Source organism: Drosophila bipectinata, chromosome 4, assembly GCF_030179905.1.
Source record: "Drosophila bipectinata strain 14024-0381.07 chromosome 4, DbipHiC1v2, whole genome shotgun sequence".
NCBI classification, from domain to species: Eukaryota; Metazoa; Arthropoda; class Insecta; order Diptera; family Drosophilidae; genus Drosophila; species Drosophila bipectinata.
In genome coordinates, this window is record NC_091740.1 from 7447311 (window position 1) to 7469751 (window position 22441).

At 32.8% G+C, this 22441-nt stretch overlaps 1 protein-coding gene across 8 annotated transcripts in view; it reads left to right on the plus strand.

Moving 5' to 3' along the window:
- zfh2 (Zn finger homeodomain 2) overlaps positions 1 to 22441 on the plus strand; it is a 66411-nt gene that overhangs the window by 8220 nt on the left and 35750 nt on the right. For 6 of the 8 annotated variants that reach the window (XR_006246430.2, XR_006246431.2, XR_011443585.1 and 3 more), the window contains exons 2-3: positions 2515 to 2584; positions 17708 to 19354. The exons of 1 other annotated variant lie outside the window; for it this stretch is intronic. Coding sequence is in view for 4 of the 7 variants with exons in the window: in XM_043213591.2 (XP_043069526.2) it covers positions 2559 to 2584; positions 17708 to 19354 (1673 nt within the window). In the remaining 3 variants the exon portion in view is untranslated. The remainder of the gene's footprint in view (positions 1 to 2514; positions 2585 to 17707; positions 19355 to 22441) is intronic. One more of the 8 variants, XM_043213593.2, reaches the window with a different exon arrangement.

Consider the following 22441-nt stretch of genomic DNA (forward strand, 5'->3'; position numbering starts at 1 on the left):
ATGATTTAAAAAAAACTCTTTCGGTTATATGCTGGTATGTCATTCGACTACAGACAACACATTTAATGGCAGAAGCCAACCGTTCAGATGGAACCGAACTTCCAGGCGTGATAAGAAAACTTAAAGCAACCTTCGCTAGCATCGGCATCGTTGAAATTTGTGAGTTCCAGAATTCCAACGGATTTGTCTCCCAAATACAAAATGGCATACTCAAGTAAACCTATATTTCCTTTCTTTTGCAACTAATATCGGAGAACACCAACTCAAAAATATTATTATCGACTATTTTTGCCCAAAAAATATCACGATAATAATATTTTTTAAGAGAAAATATATCGATATATCGATATTTTGATATATTTCCGACATCCCTACTATAGAGTAAATATGATCAGGATGACCTCCTGCTAACGTCTGAAACTTTGGACACACAGTTCTTTTCTTTGCACGCAGTATGTAAATAAAGTATATAAATGTATAAACATATTGTACATATGTATGTATGTAAGTTGGAAAGACCGGAATCTGCCAATCTGTCTGCTCGCATATCACTAAACGTTCGAAATTAATGTAACTTTGGTAGTTTGATGATAGACGCTTGGAATTTTATTTAAATTTTGTATTCTAAGAATTATCGTTTTATAATAAAATTTTCTTAAGGCTTTGCAATAAGAAACTATGTATACCCGATATTTTTGATATTTATCCGATCTTAACTGCAAAGGAAAATATCGACCTCATTTTTTATACCCTTGCAGAGGGTATTATAATTTTGTCCAAAAGGTGCAACGCAGTGAAGGAGACATCTCCGACCCTATAAAGTATATATATTCCTGATCAGGATCACCTCCTGAGTTGATATGAGCATGTCCGTCTGTCCGTATGTCCTTCTGTCCGTCTGTCCGTCTTTCTGTCTGTTTCTACGCGAACTAGTCTCTCAGTTTTAAAGCTATCGACTTGAAACTTTGCACACACCCTTCTTTTCTTTGCACGCAGTATATAGGTCGGGATCGGTCGACTATATCCTATAGCTGCCATTAAACTGATTGATCGGAAATAGTATAATTTTGGTGTTTTTAGAGTTAGAGAGTTCAAATTTGACATGAAAGCTATCTTTGGCAAAACATTACAAAGTGCCAAATTTCATAAGGATCAGCCGACTATATCCTATAGCTGCCATATAACTGAACAATCGGAAATGACCCAACTTTTGCGTTTTTGAAGATAGAAAGCTGGAACTTGGTACAGATTCTAGTTTTGGTCAGTTCATCTCACCTACCACATTTCATTAGGATCGGCCAACTATATCCGATGTTTTGCGATATATATCCGGTTTTAACTGCAAGGGTATATCAACTTTGGCTCCGACCGAAGTTAGCTTTCCTTTCTTGTTTTTTTTTTTTAAAGGTAAACAATGTAAGATAAAATGTAAAGATAATAAATTAAGTTCCGCTATTAGTATTTTCAAAACAAATTCTTCAAAATTTGTCACTTTTTCCGAATTAACCGTATTCCCCTGAAGTAATCAAATAAAAATACCTAAAGACGAGTTAAAATATTAGGGATAAATGGTATTTATAATGGTAATACTAATGCCATTATAATGATTATACGTTGTATGTATTCAAAATAATACATGCAAAAATTTTTTTCACGACACGTGCCTTCGTCTTCTATTGTCTTCTATTTATTTTATTATGAATTAAATATGTATGTATTGCGGGATTGGCTTATTCATTTTTTTTAAAAAAGGACTTCAGTAAGAATTTGAAGATTTACCTTTTAAGAAACGATTAAGCACAATATTCAAATTCAATGTCTAAAAAAAATGTCACAAAAATGTCTAATCGAAGAAGTATATGTATGTATGTACATATGTACATGTGTACACGAACATCACTTCAAAAATTCCAAAGTTGGTATTTTTCCAAAATACCATTTCCGACTGTTCAGTTATATGGCTATATGGTTATATCCTTGTGAAACTTGGTATGTCGTATTATTTTGCCAAAAATAGCATTTATACAAAATCCGAACTCTCTAACTCTAAAAAAATTAAAGTTTTAGCTCTTTTGCTCAACCAGTCACTTCATTTGACCAATGATACCATTGGTACCATTCCATACAACGAAATGGATTTTTTTTTAATTTCCATACAACGAACTTTTGCCCATACATTGTATACATATGTACAATTTGTTTTCCTTTTCATTTAAAATTAAATTTAATAGCGTTAGGAAAAAGTAAAAAGTGTGCTATCACTTTAGTGCGGGGCTGTATACTATGCATAGTACACAAAGATTAGAATTAATTAATTTCAATAAATGTTGTTTAGCTATTTACTTCTGCCCGCTCAAACTTTGTAAACAAAACTTAATATTTCAGTCGCCTTTGATTTGCCACTGCTGTCTTTGTTAGCTGATTTAAAAATTTCTGTCATGCACCACTGGTGAATTGAATTGGTGAATTTGGAATGCGTTACACTGAAACTTATTTTAATTTTCCGACTTTCAGAAAATGGGTTTTTGTCACAAAAACTGGTCGAATTCCATAGTGCTATGTATGTGGCGTCGGAGATACTTATGTATGTATATGTTATATGTTCCTACACTATGTTACATACGAATATTCGTCACACGAATAAAATGTACCCTTGTACTCTACGTGTAGTACACGTCGTGTACCGTATATTAAGCAGAATTATTTCCATATTTGGAATTCATATATTCCATTGCTAGGAAATTAATATATCCTAGTGTAAAAATTGGTGTTAAAATATAGAACCAACGACTTTTAGGGCTTAATAATCGCATTCAAGCATTCAGACCCTTTATTTCCTCAACATTTCGAAAATTTTTGTGAAACGTACACATTACCACATAAGGGAAGATGATAATGATTCGCCAATTTAATAACAATTTCTCTAATAATTATAAAGATAATTTAATTAAGGGTACAATAAATACGAAATTCGTTGAAAAATTTAATGACAACAAATTAGAGCTTGTCAGTCTGGGTCTTTTCGACTGGTAATTTTCCCATTATCGTATGCGTTTCCGTTGACCAAAACACAGTTTTGCCCTTCAATTAAATTATGAAATTAAAAGCAGTAGCATGATTTTTTGTTCAGGTTGGTAAACATGAATCACAAGTAATTATAAAATCATCAAATATGGATAGACTTTGTATACCCTTCCAGAGGGTATTATAATTTTGTCCCAAAATGTGCAACGTAGTGAAGGAGACATCTCGGACCCTATAAATTACAATATATGAATTATGGTGAATGGCAATTTCAGAAACCGTGAATCCGAAAGGGCGCTCTCACACAAAATCTGAAACGAGGGAGAAAAATTATTTATTTCCGTGGTTGTAGTTTTAACATTTCTAACTATTCTAAAATTGTTCAAAATATTCTTTGATTTTTTTTAACGTTCATGAATGTTTGTTCCATAAAATTTAAAGATGTTAATTAATTTTCGCTATCAGTATTTTTATAACAAATTCTTTAAATTGTCACTTTTTCCAAAAAAACCTTGTCGACTTAAAAAGTTTAGGGCTAAACGTGCCAACGCCCAAAATATCTGGCCTTAATAATGGTAACACACTGCATAAAACAAAAGTATAAGCTAACTTCTCGCAGAGCCGGTGTTGATAAAGCCTTACAGTTAAGTGTCGGTTTGTCTGGTAAGATTTTATACATCGGGATAAATAACAAGAAGGCAAAGCTAACTTCGGGCGGAGCCGAAGTTGATATACCCTTGCAGCTAAAACCGGATATATATCGCAAAACATCGGATATAGTTGGCCGATCCTTATGATTACATCATAATAGAACTAATTAATTACAATAAAAAAATTAAAAAAAAAAGTCCCAAGCTTCTATCTTCAAAAATACGAAAGTTGATATTTCTACCAAATACCATTTCCGATCGTTCAGTTAAATGACAGCTATATGATATAGTCAACCGATCGTTATGAAATTTGGTAGATCGGATTAACTGACAAAAAATATAATCTGTACCAAGTTCCAGCTTTCTATCTTCAAAAACACGAAAGTTGGGTCATTTCCGATCGTTCAGTTATATGGCAGCTATAAGATATAGTTGGCCGATCCTAATGAAATTTTATAGGTCGGATTAACTGACCAAAACTAGAATCTGTACAAAGTTCAAGCTTTCTATCATCAAAAACACGAAAGTTGGGTCATTTCCGATCGTTCAGTTATATGGCAGCTATAAGATATAGTCGGCCGATCCTTATGAAATTTGGCATGTCGTATTATTTTGCCAAAAATAGCTGTCATGTCAATTTTGAACTCTCTAACTCTAAAAACACCAAAGTTATACCATTTCCGATCAATCAGTTATATGGCAGCTATAGGATATAGTCGGCCGATCCCGGCCGTTCCGACTTATATACTGCGTGCAAAGGAAAGAAGGGTGTGTGCAAAGTTTCAAGTCGATAGCTTTAAAACTGAGAGACTAGTTTGCGTAGAAACAGACAGACGGACAGACGGACATGCTCATATCAACTCAGGAGGTGATCCTGATCAAGAATATATATACTTTAAGGGGTCGGAGATGTCTCCTTCACTGCGTTGCACACTTTTGGACAAAATTATAATACCCTCTGCAACGGTATAAAAATATCGGGTATATGGCAAATATGTTCAAAAAAGTTTGCTGCATTACCGAGCGTCTTTGGTACCGGTAGTTTTCCCAGTTCCCAATAAATAATCACCGCTTTCAATTAAATGCCCTTTATTGCGGTAATATAGAGAGCGAAGCGGAGGTCAACGGCAGTGGTTGGAGCGGCGCGATGAGCTTAGGAAAAGTGCAGCTTCCTGGAGCTTAGCGATCAAATTCATTCTAATAGAGGCATCGCTCACTATGGGCGAAAGAACAAAATAGGGACAGGGAGCTTATGTCGCATATATGTATGTACAAAGAACGCCTGGGCGTGCTATGGTCGGGCGCACATGAGCAAAGCTCAAGAGAAGACATTACATACCGCGATAACGGTTCGGACAGATAAAACTAAGCAGATAGATGCGCAATCGACTGAAGCCGATGCCGCTTCAACTAAGTATATTCAATAATGCAACAGATTATTAAAATTAATAAAACGATAAAAATATACCATTTCCGCTGCTCACAAAAGTTCAAACTAAGTTTTTGACAAAACAAATTTAAATAGAAAGTTAAGTAGAAGTTGACAGATTCTTTTAAAATTTTTATTCCGACATTGCATTCAGTGCAAAAGAAAGAAGAATGTGTACAAAGAAAAAGACAGACGGACATAACACAGTGTATATGTACATATACAGTCTTACGGTCTAAAATGACTGGGTTGCACACCATTGACCAAATTTATAATACTCTCTTTTAGAGTATATGTATAAACGAAACATCACCATTCTGCTATTTGTTATTCATACTAATTTGCCACCAACGTGTCAAAAATAGAGATAAGACCCTCCTTCAGAGAAAAAGCTGCGCAAAACAAAATACAGAGCACAGGTATGCTTGAATTTTGATTAACAAGTTGGATTGATTAACCTAAGTCCCCTTTTGAAAATTTGATAATAAGTTAATAAGTCAAAATAAATTACCTATTTGAAAATTATGAAAATTAGTTTACACCAGCCTAGTTGGCCAAAGCTTTGTAAAAAATATCGAAAACGAGAGGTAGGCGAAACGGTAAAAAAACGAATCTCGGTCGCTAAGTTCGTGGCAGTAATAGTTTCGTGTTCGATAGCTCGAAAACGGGTCCGTTTGCGAGACTTTTATGATATTTTTAGCGAAACGATTTTAAAATCATAAAAACTTAAAAGTTATATTACTAGAAATACAAAATTATTATTAAACAAGAAAGACAAGAGAAACAAGTTGATATACCCTTGCAGATAAAACCTTGCAGATCAAAAACGGTTTTTTACCTTTTTGACTCCCGCTCATTCCCAAACCTGAAAAACAGTTTTTGTCAATCTAAGTACACTAGGCTTGGATTATGGGGTGAAGAACGACGACAGGTCACATAGGTGACAAACTGTTTTTAGTTTAACAAATTATATTAAAATTTCGTTCCTTATCTTAAAATTTAATAATGATAATTTATTTTTGGTCTGAGACACCTACGTCCATTCAGCCCATTAAATTATACATGGGGGTACTGTGGCGTCGTTTTTCGCTTTTATGGTCTTAATCGGAGTATAAATATTAAGTATAAAAAAAATTTTTTAAAACAAAAAGGAATAACTTAATATAATTAACAACAGGAATAATTTAATACAATTAAAAAGGAGTTATATCAACCGAAAACTCTACCGCTTAGCTATTCCTGAGACCATGTCGCACGTAAATTTTCTAAAGTTCAGTTATTGCTCCGTGTCGCTTAAAGTTTTTTTTTTGCTGCGTTATCAATTTGGTACATTTATTTATATAATGATATGGTAATAAAATAGAAATATATTGGAAATATAAATATTTGAAATATAAAAATCATCGAGCAAAAATCAAAAAAAAATTTCGTAAAACGTCCGAAACATATATACTGTGAAACCCGGATATATAAAGTTAAAAATGTAAGTGAAAATAAACGATCCGAGTCCGTTTCCGAACATTTTGCAAGATTTTTGTCATTGCTCGCAGATTTATATCACAATTTAGTTCGTTTACGAGCGGTGTACAATATTTTTGCAAAATAGGAAAGTTGACCACTTCTTCTGGCAAAAACCATTTTTTATTAAAATAATTTAAGATGAAAATTATTTACAATAGATCAATGTTCAATTTTTCGTTTAAGCTATGGTTACTTTAAAGTTGTCGATCAAAGGCATTATGATAGCAAAAAACATTATGCTATATTGGGATAATTTAAGGGGGGACATCTGAGTAACATTTTTAAAAAATCGAAAATTTGCTTCAAAAATTCTGTAGTGTCTTAAAAATAACATACCCTTTTATAAAAATAACAGACTCATTTATAGAGCCCGGCAAAAGTGTCTGTGTCAAAATTTTCCATTCTGCAGCGATGCCTCACAGGTATGCGAGATGTGTTCAAAAAGTAAGGTGACTTTGTATTTTCAAGAAAAACTATTAATTTATTTATCAATATTTATGTTGTCTCCTTCAAATTAATCCCCCTCAGATACAATACACTAATGCCAACGGTTTTTCCAACCCTCAAAGCACTTCCCATAAACACTTTTTGGTATAGCCTTAAGCTCTTCCAGCGATGCAGTCTTTTTAAAACCTAATCTCTGTAACCTTTTTGGTACTTATTCTATTCTCTATGGGGTCGTGACATACCAAGTTGGCCACATTGAAATTTTTTAATTTTTACGTTTCAAATTTTTTTAACAGGAAAATTTATGTAGAGCACAACTTTTATTTGGAAAAAATCGATGACTTTTTTTTTATCAATGATAAAATTGATTTATTTATTTTAATAAATTTAAAATAAACCGATTTATTTATTTTAAATATTTATATTTTTTTATAATAATTTCTCGTAAATGAATTAAAAAAAAAAATTTTTTTTTCTTTTAAGTTTGAAGTGGTTATCGATAACACAGTGCGACAAAAAACAAGAAAGGAAAGCTAACTTCGGGCGGAGCCGAAGTTGATATAACCTTGCAGTTAAAACCGAATATATATCGCAAACATCGGATATAGTTGGCCGATCCTTATGATTGCATCATAATAAAACCAATTAACTAAAATAAATAATCTAAAAAAAGTCCCAAACTTCTATCTTAAAAAATACGAAAGTTGACATTTCTACCAAAAACCATTTCCGATCGTTCAGTTATATGGCAGCTATAGGATATAGTCGGCCGATCCTAATGAAATTTGGTAGGTTGGATTAACTGGAATCTGTATTAAGTTTCAGCTTTCTATCTTTAAAAACACGAAAGTTGGGTCATTTTCGATCGTTCAGTTATATGGCAGCTATAAGATATGGTCGGCCGATCCTTATGAAATTTAACATGTCGTAATGTTTTGCCAAAAATAGCTTTTGTGTAAAATTTGAACTCTCTAACTTTAAAAACACCAAAGTTATACCATTTCCGATCAATCAGCTATATGGCAGCTATAGGATATAGTCGGCCGATCCGGGCCGTTCCGACTTAAATACTGCGTGCAAAAAAAGAAGGGTGTGTGGAAAGTTTCAAGACAATAGCATTAAAACTGAGAGACTAGTTCGCGTAGAAACGGACAGACAGACGGACAGACGGGCATGCTCATATCAACTCAGGAGGGGACCCTGATCAAGAATATATATACTTTATAGGGTCGGAGATGTCTCCTTCACTGCGTTGCACACTTTTGGACAAAATTATAATACCCTCTGCAAGGGTATAAAAATTGAAGGAAATTTTGAAGAGACCTAGAAGGAATTGTTTATTAGGTCGAACATAGTACAAAACCGTGTTTGAAATATTTCTAACACCCTCAAAATCTTGATTTATTTAGAAAAAACGTTTTTTCAGGACTTCTTTGTTTTTAAAAATTCCTCAACGCGTAATTTTAAACGCATTTTAAAATTTCTGACTTTTTTAATTGTTAAATGTTGTAGCTTTTGAAAAAAAATAGATCTTAAATTAATTAAAACAAAAAGCTTAACATTTTTACACAAGAAACTGACATTTTTGAATTTTTGTTGTGTTTTTCGGACTTTAACGCCATTTTTTCGGTACAACTTCCAAGAAATGAAATATCAATATTGTATCATTAATCCTGAATAAAACAAGACCAATTGCATTAGGAAATTATGAAAATGTTTGAAGTTAAAACGCTTTTCCCAAAACAAGTCATTCATTCCCAAATGTAAGACATTTTTTTTCAAAAGCTACAACATTTCACTATTAAAAAACGTCGGAAATTTATAAATTTAACGCGTTTAAATTTAAGAGCAATTTTTTAAGAGCAAAAAAGTCCCAAAAATCCGTTTTTCCCAAATAAGTTAAGATTTTGAGGGTGTTAGAAATATTTCAAACTATACTAGGTTTTGTAATATGTATATTCGAACTAATAAACAATTTCAACTAAGTCTTCTCAAAAGTTCCAAACCATTGTCGTACTGTGTTATTTATTATTGTGGGCTTAAATTTAAAAAATCTTAAAAAGGTCCCAGTTTATTATCACACCCAAACATTTTTTTATAAGTTTTAAACATTTTTAATAAATAGACAGAAAATTTTAGAATATATTTTCGTCTCGCAGACTGATGATGTTGAAGTGATATTAATATAAATTACATAAAAAATAGAAATATTGAATTATGTATATATATTGAGTTACTGAATACTGAACATCGATGAAAAATCATCGGTGGTGTATTTGACAACACCAAGTTGTGTGAGTGCTCTGCATTAAGATATCTATTTAAAAAAAATTACAAACTTAAATATTAAAAAATAAATTGTTCAAAATTTTGATAAAAAGATTTTGATGAATATATCGAGCAAATATTTAATTTTTGTTAATTTTGGCTAATATAGCTTATAATATGCATATAAATTTTAAGTAATTAATTTAAAAAACTAATATTTTTTAATTGTAAAAAAATATGTTGTGCATATTTTTTCTTATTTAATGTTAAAATAAACCATGAAAATATTTTATTGTTTTTCTTTTGTTGTATTGATTGACGCCCTAAGAACCTGTTTTAAAAAAGTGGGCGTACCAACCAATAATACCAATAATATAAACCTTTTAATATAAATAATATAAATATATTAGCTATATTTTATATATATATTTTTTATTTTGTACCGATTGGATAAAAAAAATTGAAGTTATTAAAGAAAGAGTTTTTAGGGCGTTAACAGAGGCGATTGTAGCAGATGTTTTTCTACTTTGAAAACTTGGAGGTTGCATCCAGGGACTGTAACGGTTATAATTAAAAAAGCAAAAAATTACAAAATAAAAGTTATTTCTTAATTTTTATGAAAAAAATTGATTTTTAATAATTAAAATTAATTTTAATAATAAAAAATTAGTAATAATTATTAAGTATCAATTTTTATATAAAAATTACGCAATAACTTTTATTTTCAATTTTTATTATATAAATTGGAAAATAAAAATTATTCGATAACTTTTATTTTAAAAATTGAAAATAAAGATTGAATCTATATATCTTTTGATCCGTTGAAGCCAGATCCAATATATATGTATATATATGATCTACACATCAATACCTTTCAGATGGTATATAATAAGTATGTATATATGTTTATATAGGTTGAAAGGGCATTTTCGGCCCTTAAATTAGTAATTACTGATCTTAGATGCAACCTTGCCGAAGACTCCGTGCAAAAGTTAATGTTCTTGAAATTAAATAATTAGCCATTTATATATTAAAAACTAATAAATTTTTGTAATTTAATCTTGATTAATAATTTAATGAACTACTCTTTCTCAGCCGCCGCAACAATAGTTGGGTTAGTTATTATAGTACAGTTATTATAAATAGTTATTTATGAATACTGCCAATACTGCACAGGCACATAAGCGGATAAACATATATACATACTTATTATATACCATCTGAAAGGTATTGATGTGTAAATCATATATATACATATATATTGAATCTGGCTTCAACGGATTAAAAGATATATAGATTCAATCTTTATTTTCAATTTTTAAAATAAAAGTTATCGAATAATTTTTATTTTCCAATTTATATAATAAAAATTACAAAATAAAAGTTATTGCGTAATTTTTATATAAAAATTGATACTTAATAATTATTACTAATTTTTTATTATTAAAATTAATTTTAATTATTAAAAATCAATTTTTTTCATAAAAATTGAAAAAAAAAATTTATCTTGTTTTTGAATTTGCCATGAAAATTTAACTTATGACAATTTTTTTCAATTTTTTTGGAGACTGTTTTGGGCTTCAATTTTTTTAAACTCATAATCATTATTTACGGTCCCTGGTTGCATCGGATAAGTGCAGAATAAGACATGCTACGACATAAACTCTGAAGTACACCTAAACAACGATATATTATATATTTTTTAAAGTCTCTGAAAAGTCAATATTTTTCATATTTGAATTTCGCACTTTCAAAGCCATCCAATTAATTGTTCATATTCTCAAGCACATGTACTGAGTGCCAACCACTGCCCTATAGTTCAGGGATAGTAAATAGGAAAATAAGTTGTAACTTTTACAAATAACGTAGTGAAACATAATTTACAATATGGATCGTTTTCGGCAAAATTAGATCTACCAATTGGTAACTAAAAGGGTCGAAAATGCATAGTTACCATATTCGGAACTGACGCCGGAAGGCAAGTATCGCAATTAAAATTTTTTAATGCAAAACCAGAAACTCCTTTTGGACAGATTCAATACTTTTTTGATGAACCAAATATATTGCGGATTCCTAACGCACGAAAAATATTCCAAGGTAAAACATACCTGTTCAGTCAAAGTACCTTAGCGGTGAAAGGAACATAATTGTTTTGACCAACGTTTGATAAAAGTTAACAACCTTTGGCTTTATTAACTGTCAATGATATATGTTCATTAAACGACAGCTTATGGTCAAAAAGGACTCCAAGATCGTTAACTAATGAAACACTGTCTAGGACGTTATTTCCAAGTAGTACGAGACGATGTGAGGCACACTGCGATTGAACGTTGAACAGTTAAGTAAGAGGATATTGTTTGAACAGGAGGTCGACGAAATCAAGAATATATATACATATGTACTTTACGGGTTCGGAAATGTCTTCTTTACTGCGTTGCACACTCTTGACCAAAATCATAACTCCCTCTGCAAGGTATAGGATATGAATAATATCTTGGTCTTTTTTTTTAAATTGGTATTCAAAGAAAAGGTTTTTATAATAAAATTATCATAGGAATACATTTTCAATACAAAAATTTGTAGATTGACTAAAACAGTCTAATAGAAACGGTACGTTTTCTTAATCTTACAAATTTATACTGAGAATTAAAGTTGGCCACGTGCGACATGGTGAGTATACATACATAGATATTGTTTAGTACCAAAAGTTAAAAATTAAAAAAAAAACCCCTATAATACCCTTTGCAAAGCTAAAAAAATACTAATTAACATATGTATTTATGTGTCGCATCTTCAAAAATCATCGAAATCTTATCGAATTAAATTTATTGTTTCTTTCTTTGATAGCTTTAAGAACAGTTCATCAACTGAGCCTTGTCGATCCCATCTCGAAAACGTATACCTCTTGGCTTTCTACTGTACGTGGCAAAGCACATCGTATCGAATCATTGATCTTACCGAAAAGAATGATTTTGGGGCCTTGGTAGAACCAAAAGTAAAAAATCAAACGGGCACATATTCTGGCATATGTACATTTGTATGCACATACATAAATACATACTTTTAATACGAACACAAGCCAAGCTAACAAAGAAGAATAACAATGCAAGCTGAACTTCGTCTGGCATCCCCAGTCTCTGGGCAAGTGACACTTTTGTTTTATATTCGCTACTTTTTATGCTGCATGTCTGAGAACAAAAGGCAATTTCTTAGTAAAAAAAAACTTGAACACAATCACAGGCATACCGATTGTGTATTGTACTTGGCTATTGTACCTACTCCACCCCTTGTCACTAAATATGTACATATTTATGTATGTATGTACATGCTTGTATATAATACTTTACCATTATTATGGTCACTGGATCGGCGATCGTTAATACTTTTTAATCACCAACAAGTAGGATAAGTAAACTTCAGACGTACGTAAATTTCAGAGAGTTTTCTAAAGTTTTTTTCCCCTTTTTATATAGAACAAGAAAGGAATGCTAACTTCGGGCGGAGCCGAAGTTGATATACCCTTGCATATATACATATCGCTGGTATAGCTGCCATATAACTGAACGATCGGAAATGGTTTTTGGTAAAAATACCAGCTTTGGTATTTTTGAAGATAGAAGCTTGGGACTTTTTTTTTTAGATATTTTATTGTAATTAATTGGTTTTATTTTGATACTCTCATAAGGATCGGACAATTATATCCGATGTTTGCGATATATGTACATATATCGGGTTTTAACTGCAAGGGCTTATCAACTTCGGCTCCGCCCAAGTTAGCTTTTCTTTCTCGTTTTTTATAAAAACCACCGCACTTCAATGTATGTGTGTAAAATATATACTTATAAAAATGTATACTTAAAAAAAAAATGTGTATGAATGTATCTGTCTATAAACCAAATTACGATTGGTTACCTATTTTTTGTTCAATTGCATCAGAAAGTTCACCAGTTTACTAAAATTTTGTTTATGATGCAAAAAGTTATATTTTTAATGGTTTCCATTTCCGTGGTTTTTACTTTTTTTTTTATTGGTTTTTATTTTTTTTTATTGGACCTTTTTTTTAAGCCATAGGTTTAAATGCTCTTATAGAGAGAATTTAAATATAGTATTGTAAAGGTAAAATGTATGTAAAATGTGTGCAACGCAGTGAAGGAAACATTTTAAGCCTTATGAAGTATGTATATATATTCTATAACATCATCACCTAAGTTTATATATCGTCACCATATATGTCCATATGACTGTCTGCCAGTTTGCCTTTTTCTTTTGTTTTAGTTTTAAGCAATATTCCGTATTTCAAGTTTCTGAGTTTTAAATGATTTTTAATAATTTTATAGTCATAGTTTTTTATGTTATCATTTTATAGTCATCAGTATAAATTATAAACCATAAGTACCATAAACAACATAATTTGACATAAACAAGAGTATATCTACTTTGGTTCTGCCCAAAGTTAACTTTCCTTTCTTGTTTTAGTTTTCATATCTCTTAACTGGTTTTACCGAGGCATCTTTTTATACCCTTGCAGAGGGTATTATAATTTTGGTCAAAAGTGTGCAACGCAGTGAAGGAGACATCTCCGACCCTATAAAGTATATATATTCTTGATCAGGATCACCTCCTGAGTTGATATGAGCATGTCCGTCTGTACGTCTGTCTGTCTGTCCGTCTGTCTGTTTCTACGCAAACTAGTCTCTCAGTTTTAAAGCTATCGACTTGAAACTTTGCACACACCCTTCTTTCCTTTGTACGCAGTATATAAGTCGGAACGGCTTGGATCGACTATACTATAGCTGCTATATAACTGATTGATCGGAAATGGTATAACTTCGGTGTTTTTAGAGTTAGAGAGTTTCTATATAACTGAACGATCGGAAATGACCCAACTTTCGTGTTTTTGAAGATAGAAACTTAGTACAGATTCTATTTTTGGTCAGTTGATCCGACCTACAAAAATTCATAACGATAGACCGACTATATCTTATAGCTGCCATATAACTGAACGATCAGAAAGGTTTTTTGGTAGAAATACCAACTTTGGTATTTTTGAAGATAGGAGTTTGGGACTTTTTTTAGATTTTGTATTGTAATAAATTGGATTATATATTCATATTCCCATAAGGATCGGCCAACTATATCCGATGTTTGCGATATATATCCGGTTTTAGCTGCAAGGGTATATCAACTTCGGCTCCGCCCGAAGTTAGCTTTCCTTTCTTGTTTTAGTCTTACTTTGGTATTTTTGAAGATAGAAGTTTGGGACTTTTTTTAGATTTTATATTATAATAAATTGGGTTATATTATCATATTCCCATAAGGAGCGGCCAACTATATCCGATGTTTGCGATATATATCTGGTTTTAACTGCAAGGGTATATCAACTTCGGCTCCGCCCGAAGTTAGCTTTCCTTTCTTGTTTTTGGTTTATATAGTCAGTACTCCCACTCGCAAATTTTGCGGTATATCTGCCGCCACCAAAACTTCCTAAGTTTTTATATTAAATCTTCCCGCGACTTTTAGTAAAGTAGTGCAAAATGCTATTGAAAAATTATTCAAATTATTATTCTTAGACTTTAAATATATTTATAATTCTGATAAAAAATATGTATATTATTTGCTTTTTGTATTATACGTTTTTTAAATCTTTAAGTTCTGTATTTTTATGTAAATCAGTGATCGACATTCCCATTACCAGTACCAGTCAGCTATCAAGATATAGTTATATTCATAAGTGGAGTTACCAATGTTGTTTGGCCAACTGTGTACAGCTGTGAAGCTTGATGGAACGCTAGCAAGATTAAACTGGCTTGTTTTGGGAAAAACGTTATAGATTCAACAATTTTCATAAATTCTTATTGAAATTGGTCTCGTTTTATTCAAGAATTATAAGAATATTTGATACATTTTTCTTGTAGGTTGTAACGAAAGTCAAAGTTCGAAAAACACGGCAAAAATGCAAAAATGTCATTTTCTTGTGTTAATAAGTTTATCCTTTTTGTTTAAAAAAATTTAAGATGTATCTTTTTTTAAAAGCAACAACATTAAACTATTGAAAAACATTGTGTGAAAATTTTAAATTAAATTTAAAATTACGCGTTTAGGAATTTTTAAGCGCAAAAAAGTGCGGAAAAACGGTTTTTTCTGAATAAATAAAGATGTTAAGGGTGGTACAAATATTTCAAACACGGTTATGTGCTATATTCGACCTGATAAACAATTCCTACTATGTCTCTTTAAAAGTTCCAAATCAATGTTGCACTGTGCTATCTATTGAAAATTGGGTGCTACAAAAAACAATTCGACTCAAATTTCACTTCAACTTCACTTTTGGGTACCACACATGCCTGTTTTGGGTTTTTTAAAAAACGGAGCCAATCTTTGGTGTTTTTAGATTTAGAGAGTTGAGATTTCCGATGAATTTTTTTTTGGCAAAATACTACGACTGTACTATTATAGTATTATATACGGTAGAAATACCAACTTTGGTACTTTTCCAGATACAAGCTTGGAATATTTTTTATATTTTGTTTTCATTGTTTTACCCTATATATATTATATATATACCCTTTTATATACATATATTCTTTGTTGTAATAATTTGTTAATAATTGTTATACCCAGTATTCGTAGAGTACAAGGGTATATTGTAGTCGTGTAATCTACGTAAAATAGAGAAGCAATCATCTCCGACCTCATAAAGAATATATTCTTGATCTGCATTTATCTGAGCTATAGAATTTGGCATGAAGACTCCTACAATACCTACGCAAGTTCAAGTTTGTCCCACTCCCGCCCACTTCTGATACTCATTGTAGCGCCAGTTTGTTAATGTTTTTAAAAAAAATTGTTTTTATGCCAAACTGTTCTAATGGCTAGTCTAAACCTACAAATCAACCAAATCGGATAATTTTTAGAGGAGTTATAGACTTTTTAGTCTGCTTTCTTGCTGAATCGGTAGTAAGCCGTAGGTTTGTTTTTGTTGTTTTGCCTTTCTTAGGCATTTCTTTATTAGTTAGCCTTTCTTCATTGTTTTTAAACTCAAGTTCATTTCTGATTTTAGAAAAAAACTAGCAAGATTGTCGGTATTTTTTAAAACACCCAAAAGAGTCATGTGTGGCACCACAAAGTAAAATTGAAGCGACATTTGAGTGGAAGTATTTTTTGTAGAACTCTTGTATAATTGAGAACTTTAAAACTTAAACGTTAGTTAATGTGGAATGGAAGATATGAAAACCGGGTATAATATAGACGAAAAACAGTCGACTATAGCAGTCCTTTAGATTTTTAAAATTCATAGCAATCGCATAGATTTTGTATTTTGTGCATATATACAAAAGTGTCAAAAACTCTTTTTACAAAAATTACAATACCATCTGCAATGGAAGCATAAAAAATTGAAAGGGGTATAGTCATGTTTTTTTATCTTATGATGCACCTTTCTTTTCTCGTCCAATGGTATGGATTAGCGCACTATGCACTAAACAAAATTAAATTATTTCAGAAAAAAAAAACATCATTTGTGCAAAAATTTGGGCTTTTGGACCATAGTGCAGCGGTTCAAAAGGGGAACACAATAAAAATTTCAAACGGTATGTGCAAATAGACATCTTTCGATCTGACCTGGTCTCAGAATTCTGATTATAATCAAAAGTATACTTTATGTGTCGTTTCTCACTATTACATTTAAAAACAAGAAATGAAAGCTAACTTCGGGCGGAGACGAAGTTGATATACCCCTGCAGTTAAAACCAGATATATATCGTAAACATCGGATATAGTTGGCCGATCCTTATAATATCATAATAAAACCAGTTACGATAAAAAAATTTAAAACAAGTCCCAAGCTTCTATCTTCAAAAATACGAAAGTTGATATTTCTACCAAATGCCATTTCCGATCGTTCAGTTATATGGCAGCCATAAGATATAGTCAGCCGATTCTTATAAAATTTGGTAGGTTCAACTGCCCAAAAATAGAATCTGTACTAAGTTCCAGCTTTTTATCTTTAAAAACACCAAAGTTATACCATTTCCGATCATTCAGTTATATGAAAGCTATAGGATATACGACTTATATACTGCGTGCAAAGGAAAGAAGGGTGTGTGCAAAGTTTCAAGTCCATAGCTTTAAAACTGAGAGACTAGTTTGCGTAGAAACAGACAGACCGACGGACAACCGGATATGCTCATATTAACTCAGGAGGTGATCCTGATCAAGAATATATATATTTTATAGGGTCGAAGATGTCTCCTTCACTTCGTTGCACACTTTTGGACAAAATTAAAATACCCTCTGCAAGGGTGTAAAAATTAAAATAATATGTAAATTAAAAGAGTACCAACATTTAAAACGTTTTCACTTTTTTCAGCTCTAATAATGGTAATGACGACGGCTCTCCAATGTCCAAATCTGATGTGGAAACTTTTGAAGGCAAAATAGTTTACAATCTCGATGGCAGTGCTTATATTATTGACGCAGACCATGCAAATGGAAGTGGATTGGAGTATATTCAAAATGTTGAAGCCTCAACTTCGATTTCAGTAACAAAACTTTCCATAAGCGGCCAGGAAAAAAAAAAAGGATACCAGAATATTCAGTCATATAAACAGACTAAAGATGAGCCTGATCAAATTGACGAAGTTTCTGATCTTGGTAGAAAATTACTAGCAGGATCCGGCGGTACCTATAGATCCAGCCCAAAAATACATTCCTTCCGGGTTGTGTCTGCGCAAGATGCAAACTCTAATTGTCCAAGACAAGCATTCAAAATCGAAAAACCCATTTTAATGTGCTTTATTTGCAAATTGTCTTTTGGTAACGTTAAAACTTTTGGCTTGCATGCAAACACAGATCACAGGCTTAATTTGAAGGAGCTAGAGCAGCAGCTGCTTAATCGAGAGTACTCCAGTGCCATTATACAACGTAACATGGATGAAAAGCCACAGATATCTTTTTTGCAGCCTCTGGATATTAGTTCCAGTGATGAAACCGAAAAACTGCAGTTATCCAGAGAAGATAGAAAAGGTCTCCTGTCGGTGTCACCACAATCAGAGTTTCCAAATGATTCGGAGCCAGAAAAGAAAGAAACACAGACTAATGAAAAAGACAATGAATGCAGGTCTGAAATGTACTCAAACATGGATCAATTGCATGAATCAGATCTTCAGCCAAAACTTGACGGTAGTAGTGGATGTATGGTCGCACCTAGTGCAAAGATACCAATATCATCACCTAAAGTAGGAGTAAAAACATCTGCAAAACTTGGTTCCTTAAATTCAGAAACAGCTAAGACTAACCTATTGATAGTATCCTTAACAAACTCACCTGCACCCTCATTAATATCAGCCACCGGAGAGGTCTCATTACACAGTACTGATAATATAAGTAATAATAAGTCACCCAAATATACCCATGAAATGGAGCTATCATCACCGGCAGGACTTGAAATAAAATGCCCACTGTTCGGAGGATCTATAAGTCCATCATCTCATCTAAATGAGTTAGATGCCACCAGCTCTGAATTTTTACAACAGTCAATAGGAACACCAACATCTACCACGTTTCCTTCTCAAATCAGTTCATTTCACTCTTCCTTGGCAGCTTTGGCTGCTAAAGAGTCTAATGGAAACCGAGTAAAACTATTAACAGAATTTATCCAGCAACAGGTGCAACACCAGAAACAATCTTTATTATTTACTAGCATATGTCCCGATCATCCGGATACAAAGGGCATCGATTGTAAAAGCTGCGAACTTCTGGAAGTTAACCAGTTTTCCATTTCATCACCATCCTCCCATCAGCATATAGCTCAATCTTTGCCTCAACATCAGGTCCAAATTCAGACACCACAAATTCCCAACCGTTCTCCTGGCAGCAACAGTGGTGGTCTACCTAATTCTCCCAGTACTTCATCGGCAAATAGTGTGGGAAATGCGTCAAACACTACATCCTGCTTTACGATCGGTGCTTGCTCCGAACACATAAATGGTCGGCCCCAAGGAGTAGACTGCGCTCGGTAAGATATTTTCGATACGTTTTTTCTGGGGAAATGGGGGGACCATTTTGTTATGGTCAGGCAGCATCATAGCCCTTAGCGCTTCATTAATAAAGGGTTGGTCACATATGACTGTGAAGGCAGAAAGTTGACTGACAGAAGGGGTTGAAAATATTCTCTTTCCTCAATACTTTAATATGCGTAATTATAGTCACTGTTTGAACTTCTGACTGGTATTGCATTGCTGTTCAACAATACGTCATTAGGCCAATAAGCAGTAATTGTCATAGCTGTGAAACATGCCCTTGGATTTTCCAACTTAGGCTTGTTCATTTATACCAGTGGGGAGCAAAACGCACACATGTTTAAAATTTGAGTGTAACTATGCGTAGCAGACAAAAACAATAAGAGCAGAGCATTCACTGAGCGAAAAACGTAGTTTTTTATTTAATTTTTCGTTAATTCAAAAGTTGGAATCAGTACTAAAATAGTGTATTTTATTTTAAAGCTGTGCTAGCAAAAGTTCTTTGACAAATATAAAACTACGATTCCCCATCTATATTTTCTATGGGAAAAACTTTTTCCAACCCGATTTCTGAGAAAATTTTTTTCAGTAGAAACATGAAATGAGTCAAAATGAGAGCAAATGAGAGAGCTTCTAAAAAAATTTGAAAGTGCTCACACTGTCATTGTGCCGGCAGCGCTGCGGTTAAATTTCCTACCCTATGGATGCTATGGTTTTCTATAGCTATGAGAGTTTGCCCCCCACTGATTTACACATAAATGAACTTTGGGATTTGAATCGAAACATTTTTGATATTCACCTTATTGATTGCATAAAACTCAAATAATATAAGAACTCATCCAACTCTGAAGAACCGCTGGATCTAGTTTGCATTAATAATTTAGAAAGGAGTGCTAGCATCAAGTGGACCCAAATTTTTTCCTTAACCAAATATCTAACGGAAATTTTTTCGCTTTTTTTACTAAAGTAATGAAGCAAATTTTAAAGCTACGGATGTGTTTAAAAAATCTATTACAAAATATATTTTATGAAAGGAAAAGAAAGCAAGCGACAGGCGGAGCCAAAGTTGAAATATAACAGTGGGCGGCAAAACGCACACATGTTTAAAATTTGAGTAAATGCGTCGCAGTAAAAAACAATGAGCATTTACTGAACGAAAAAAAGGTTTCATTTTTAAATGGGCGCTAAAATAGTTTATTTTATTTTAAAAAAGCTTTGCTAGCAACAGTTCTTAAACAAAGGAAAGACTACGCTTCCCTATCTATATTTTCTATGGAGAAAACTTGTTCCAGCCCTATTTTTGAGAAAATTTTTCTCAGTGAAAAAAGTTTTTTTAAGATTGGCCTGTTAAATGAGGCAAAATGGGAGCAAATGAGCGAGATTCCAAAAAAAATTTTAGAGAGCTCACACTGTCAGTATCTCTAAGCGCTGCGGCAGAATTTCCGACCCTATGCACGCGTGCTAAGGAAAAAGAGTTTGCCACCCACTGGTATACATATAACATAAATTATAAATAATTTATTACCTTAAAAAAAAAATACCAAGCTTAGTTCATTGATCTATGGTTCATTACATGGCCTTCGTAATTCATTATATGACAAAATTTGATTAATTTCTTCTCTTAGGTGTACCTAGGGTGACCAGGCGTCCGTATTAGTACGGACATGTCCGTATGTTCAGCTCTATGTCCGTTAGTCCGTATTTTTTGTAAAATGTCCGTATTTTTCAAGTTTTTGACGAAAAAACAGGTTGCACCTGCAATTTTTCCGAAATGAGTTTCTAGACTTAAACATTCGAAAGCCCGCGCTTGAAAGACTTCGAATGGTTAAATTTCAAGCCAGGAAAAGATTTGAAAGGTAGGAATCTGTTGAAAAATCTGTTACATTTCTCGCATTCAAAAATATTCAAATTGATGATTCAAAATTGTTCGACCAGTATGTTCATTTGAAAAAATTTTTGAATGAAAAAGAAAAGCAGCAAAAGGAAGCAAGAGATGATTTTTTCAAAAAAAGTTGCAATGAAAAAGTCTGTGATTTTCTTTCTGCTAACAGTTGTCTTGAATCATGTTCTGAACGCAAACGCGAATTGCGAACGCGTTTTTTCACTTTTTTTTTTTCACGGACACTTTTCGTCCGTATTTTTCATTTCAGCTATCTGGTCACCCTAGGTGTACCGCGAAAACTGTGGGTGATGTTAGTTTTGAACTTTGGCTTACGGAAGTCTAAAGGTTATGGATAAGTGGAAATTGTCGGCCTGTGTCGGCTCAGTGCAGAACTGCGCATCTCTTACCAATACCCTTTTTATTTTTGTTTTACTCTCTTCGTGTACACTCCTGCCTTACAGATCGCAGCACACATGCACACGAATACAATATACCCTTATACTTTACGAGTACAGGGTATAAAAACACCAAAGGAATAGCCTTTCCGATCAATCAGTTGTATGGCAGTTACAGGATATAGTCCGCCGATCTCGGCGGGCAAAATATACTGCGTGAAAAGGTGAAAAGGGTGTGTGAAAAATTCAAAGCGATAGTTTTAAAAATGAGAGACTAGTTTGCGTTGAAACAGACGGATTTTTGACAAAAATTAAAATACCCTCTGCCCGGGCTACAACAATTTTAGAAAATAACGCGATATGGTACGCGATAAAAAAGAAACAAGAAAGAAAAACTAACTTAGGGCGGAGCCGTAGTTGATATACCCCTGCAGTTAAGATCGGATATATATCGATTATCGTTGGCCAATCCTTATAAGATTTTCCTAACACAAACAAATACTGCGTGCAAAGGAAAAGAGGTTTTGCAAAGTTTCAAGTCCATAGCCTTAAAACTGAGAGACTAGTTTGCGTAGAAACAGACAGACCGACGGACAATCGGATATGCTCATATCAACTCATGAGGTGATCCTGATCAAGAATATATATACTTTATAGGGTCGGAGATGTCTCCTCACTGCGTTGCACACTTTTGACCAAAATTATAATACCCTCTGCAAGGGTATAAAAACTTTAACAAACTGGCGCTACAATGATTTCTGTTTTGAGGCGGGAGTGGGCCTGGAAAAATTTTACACAAACTTGAG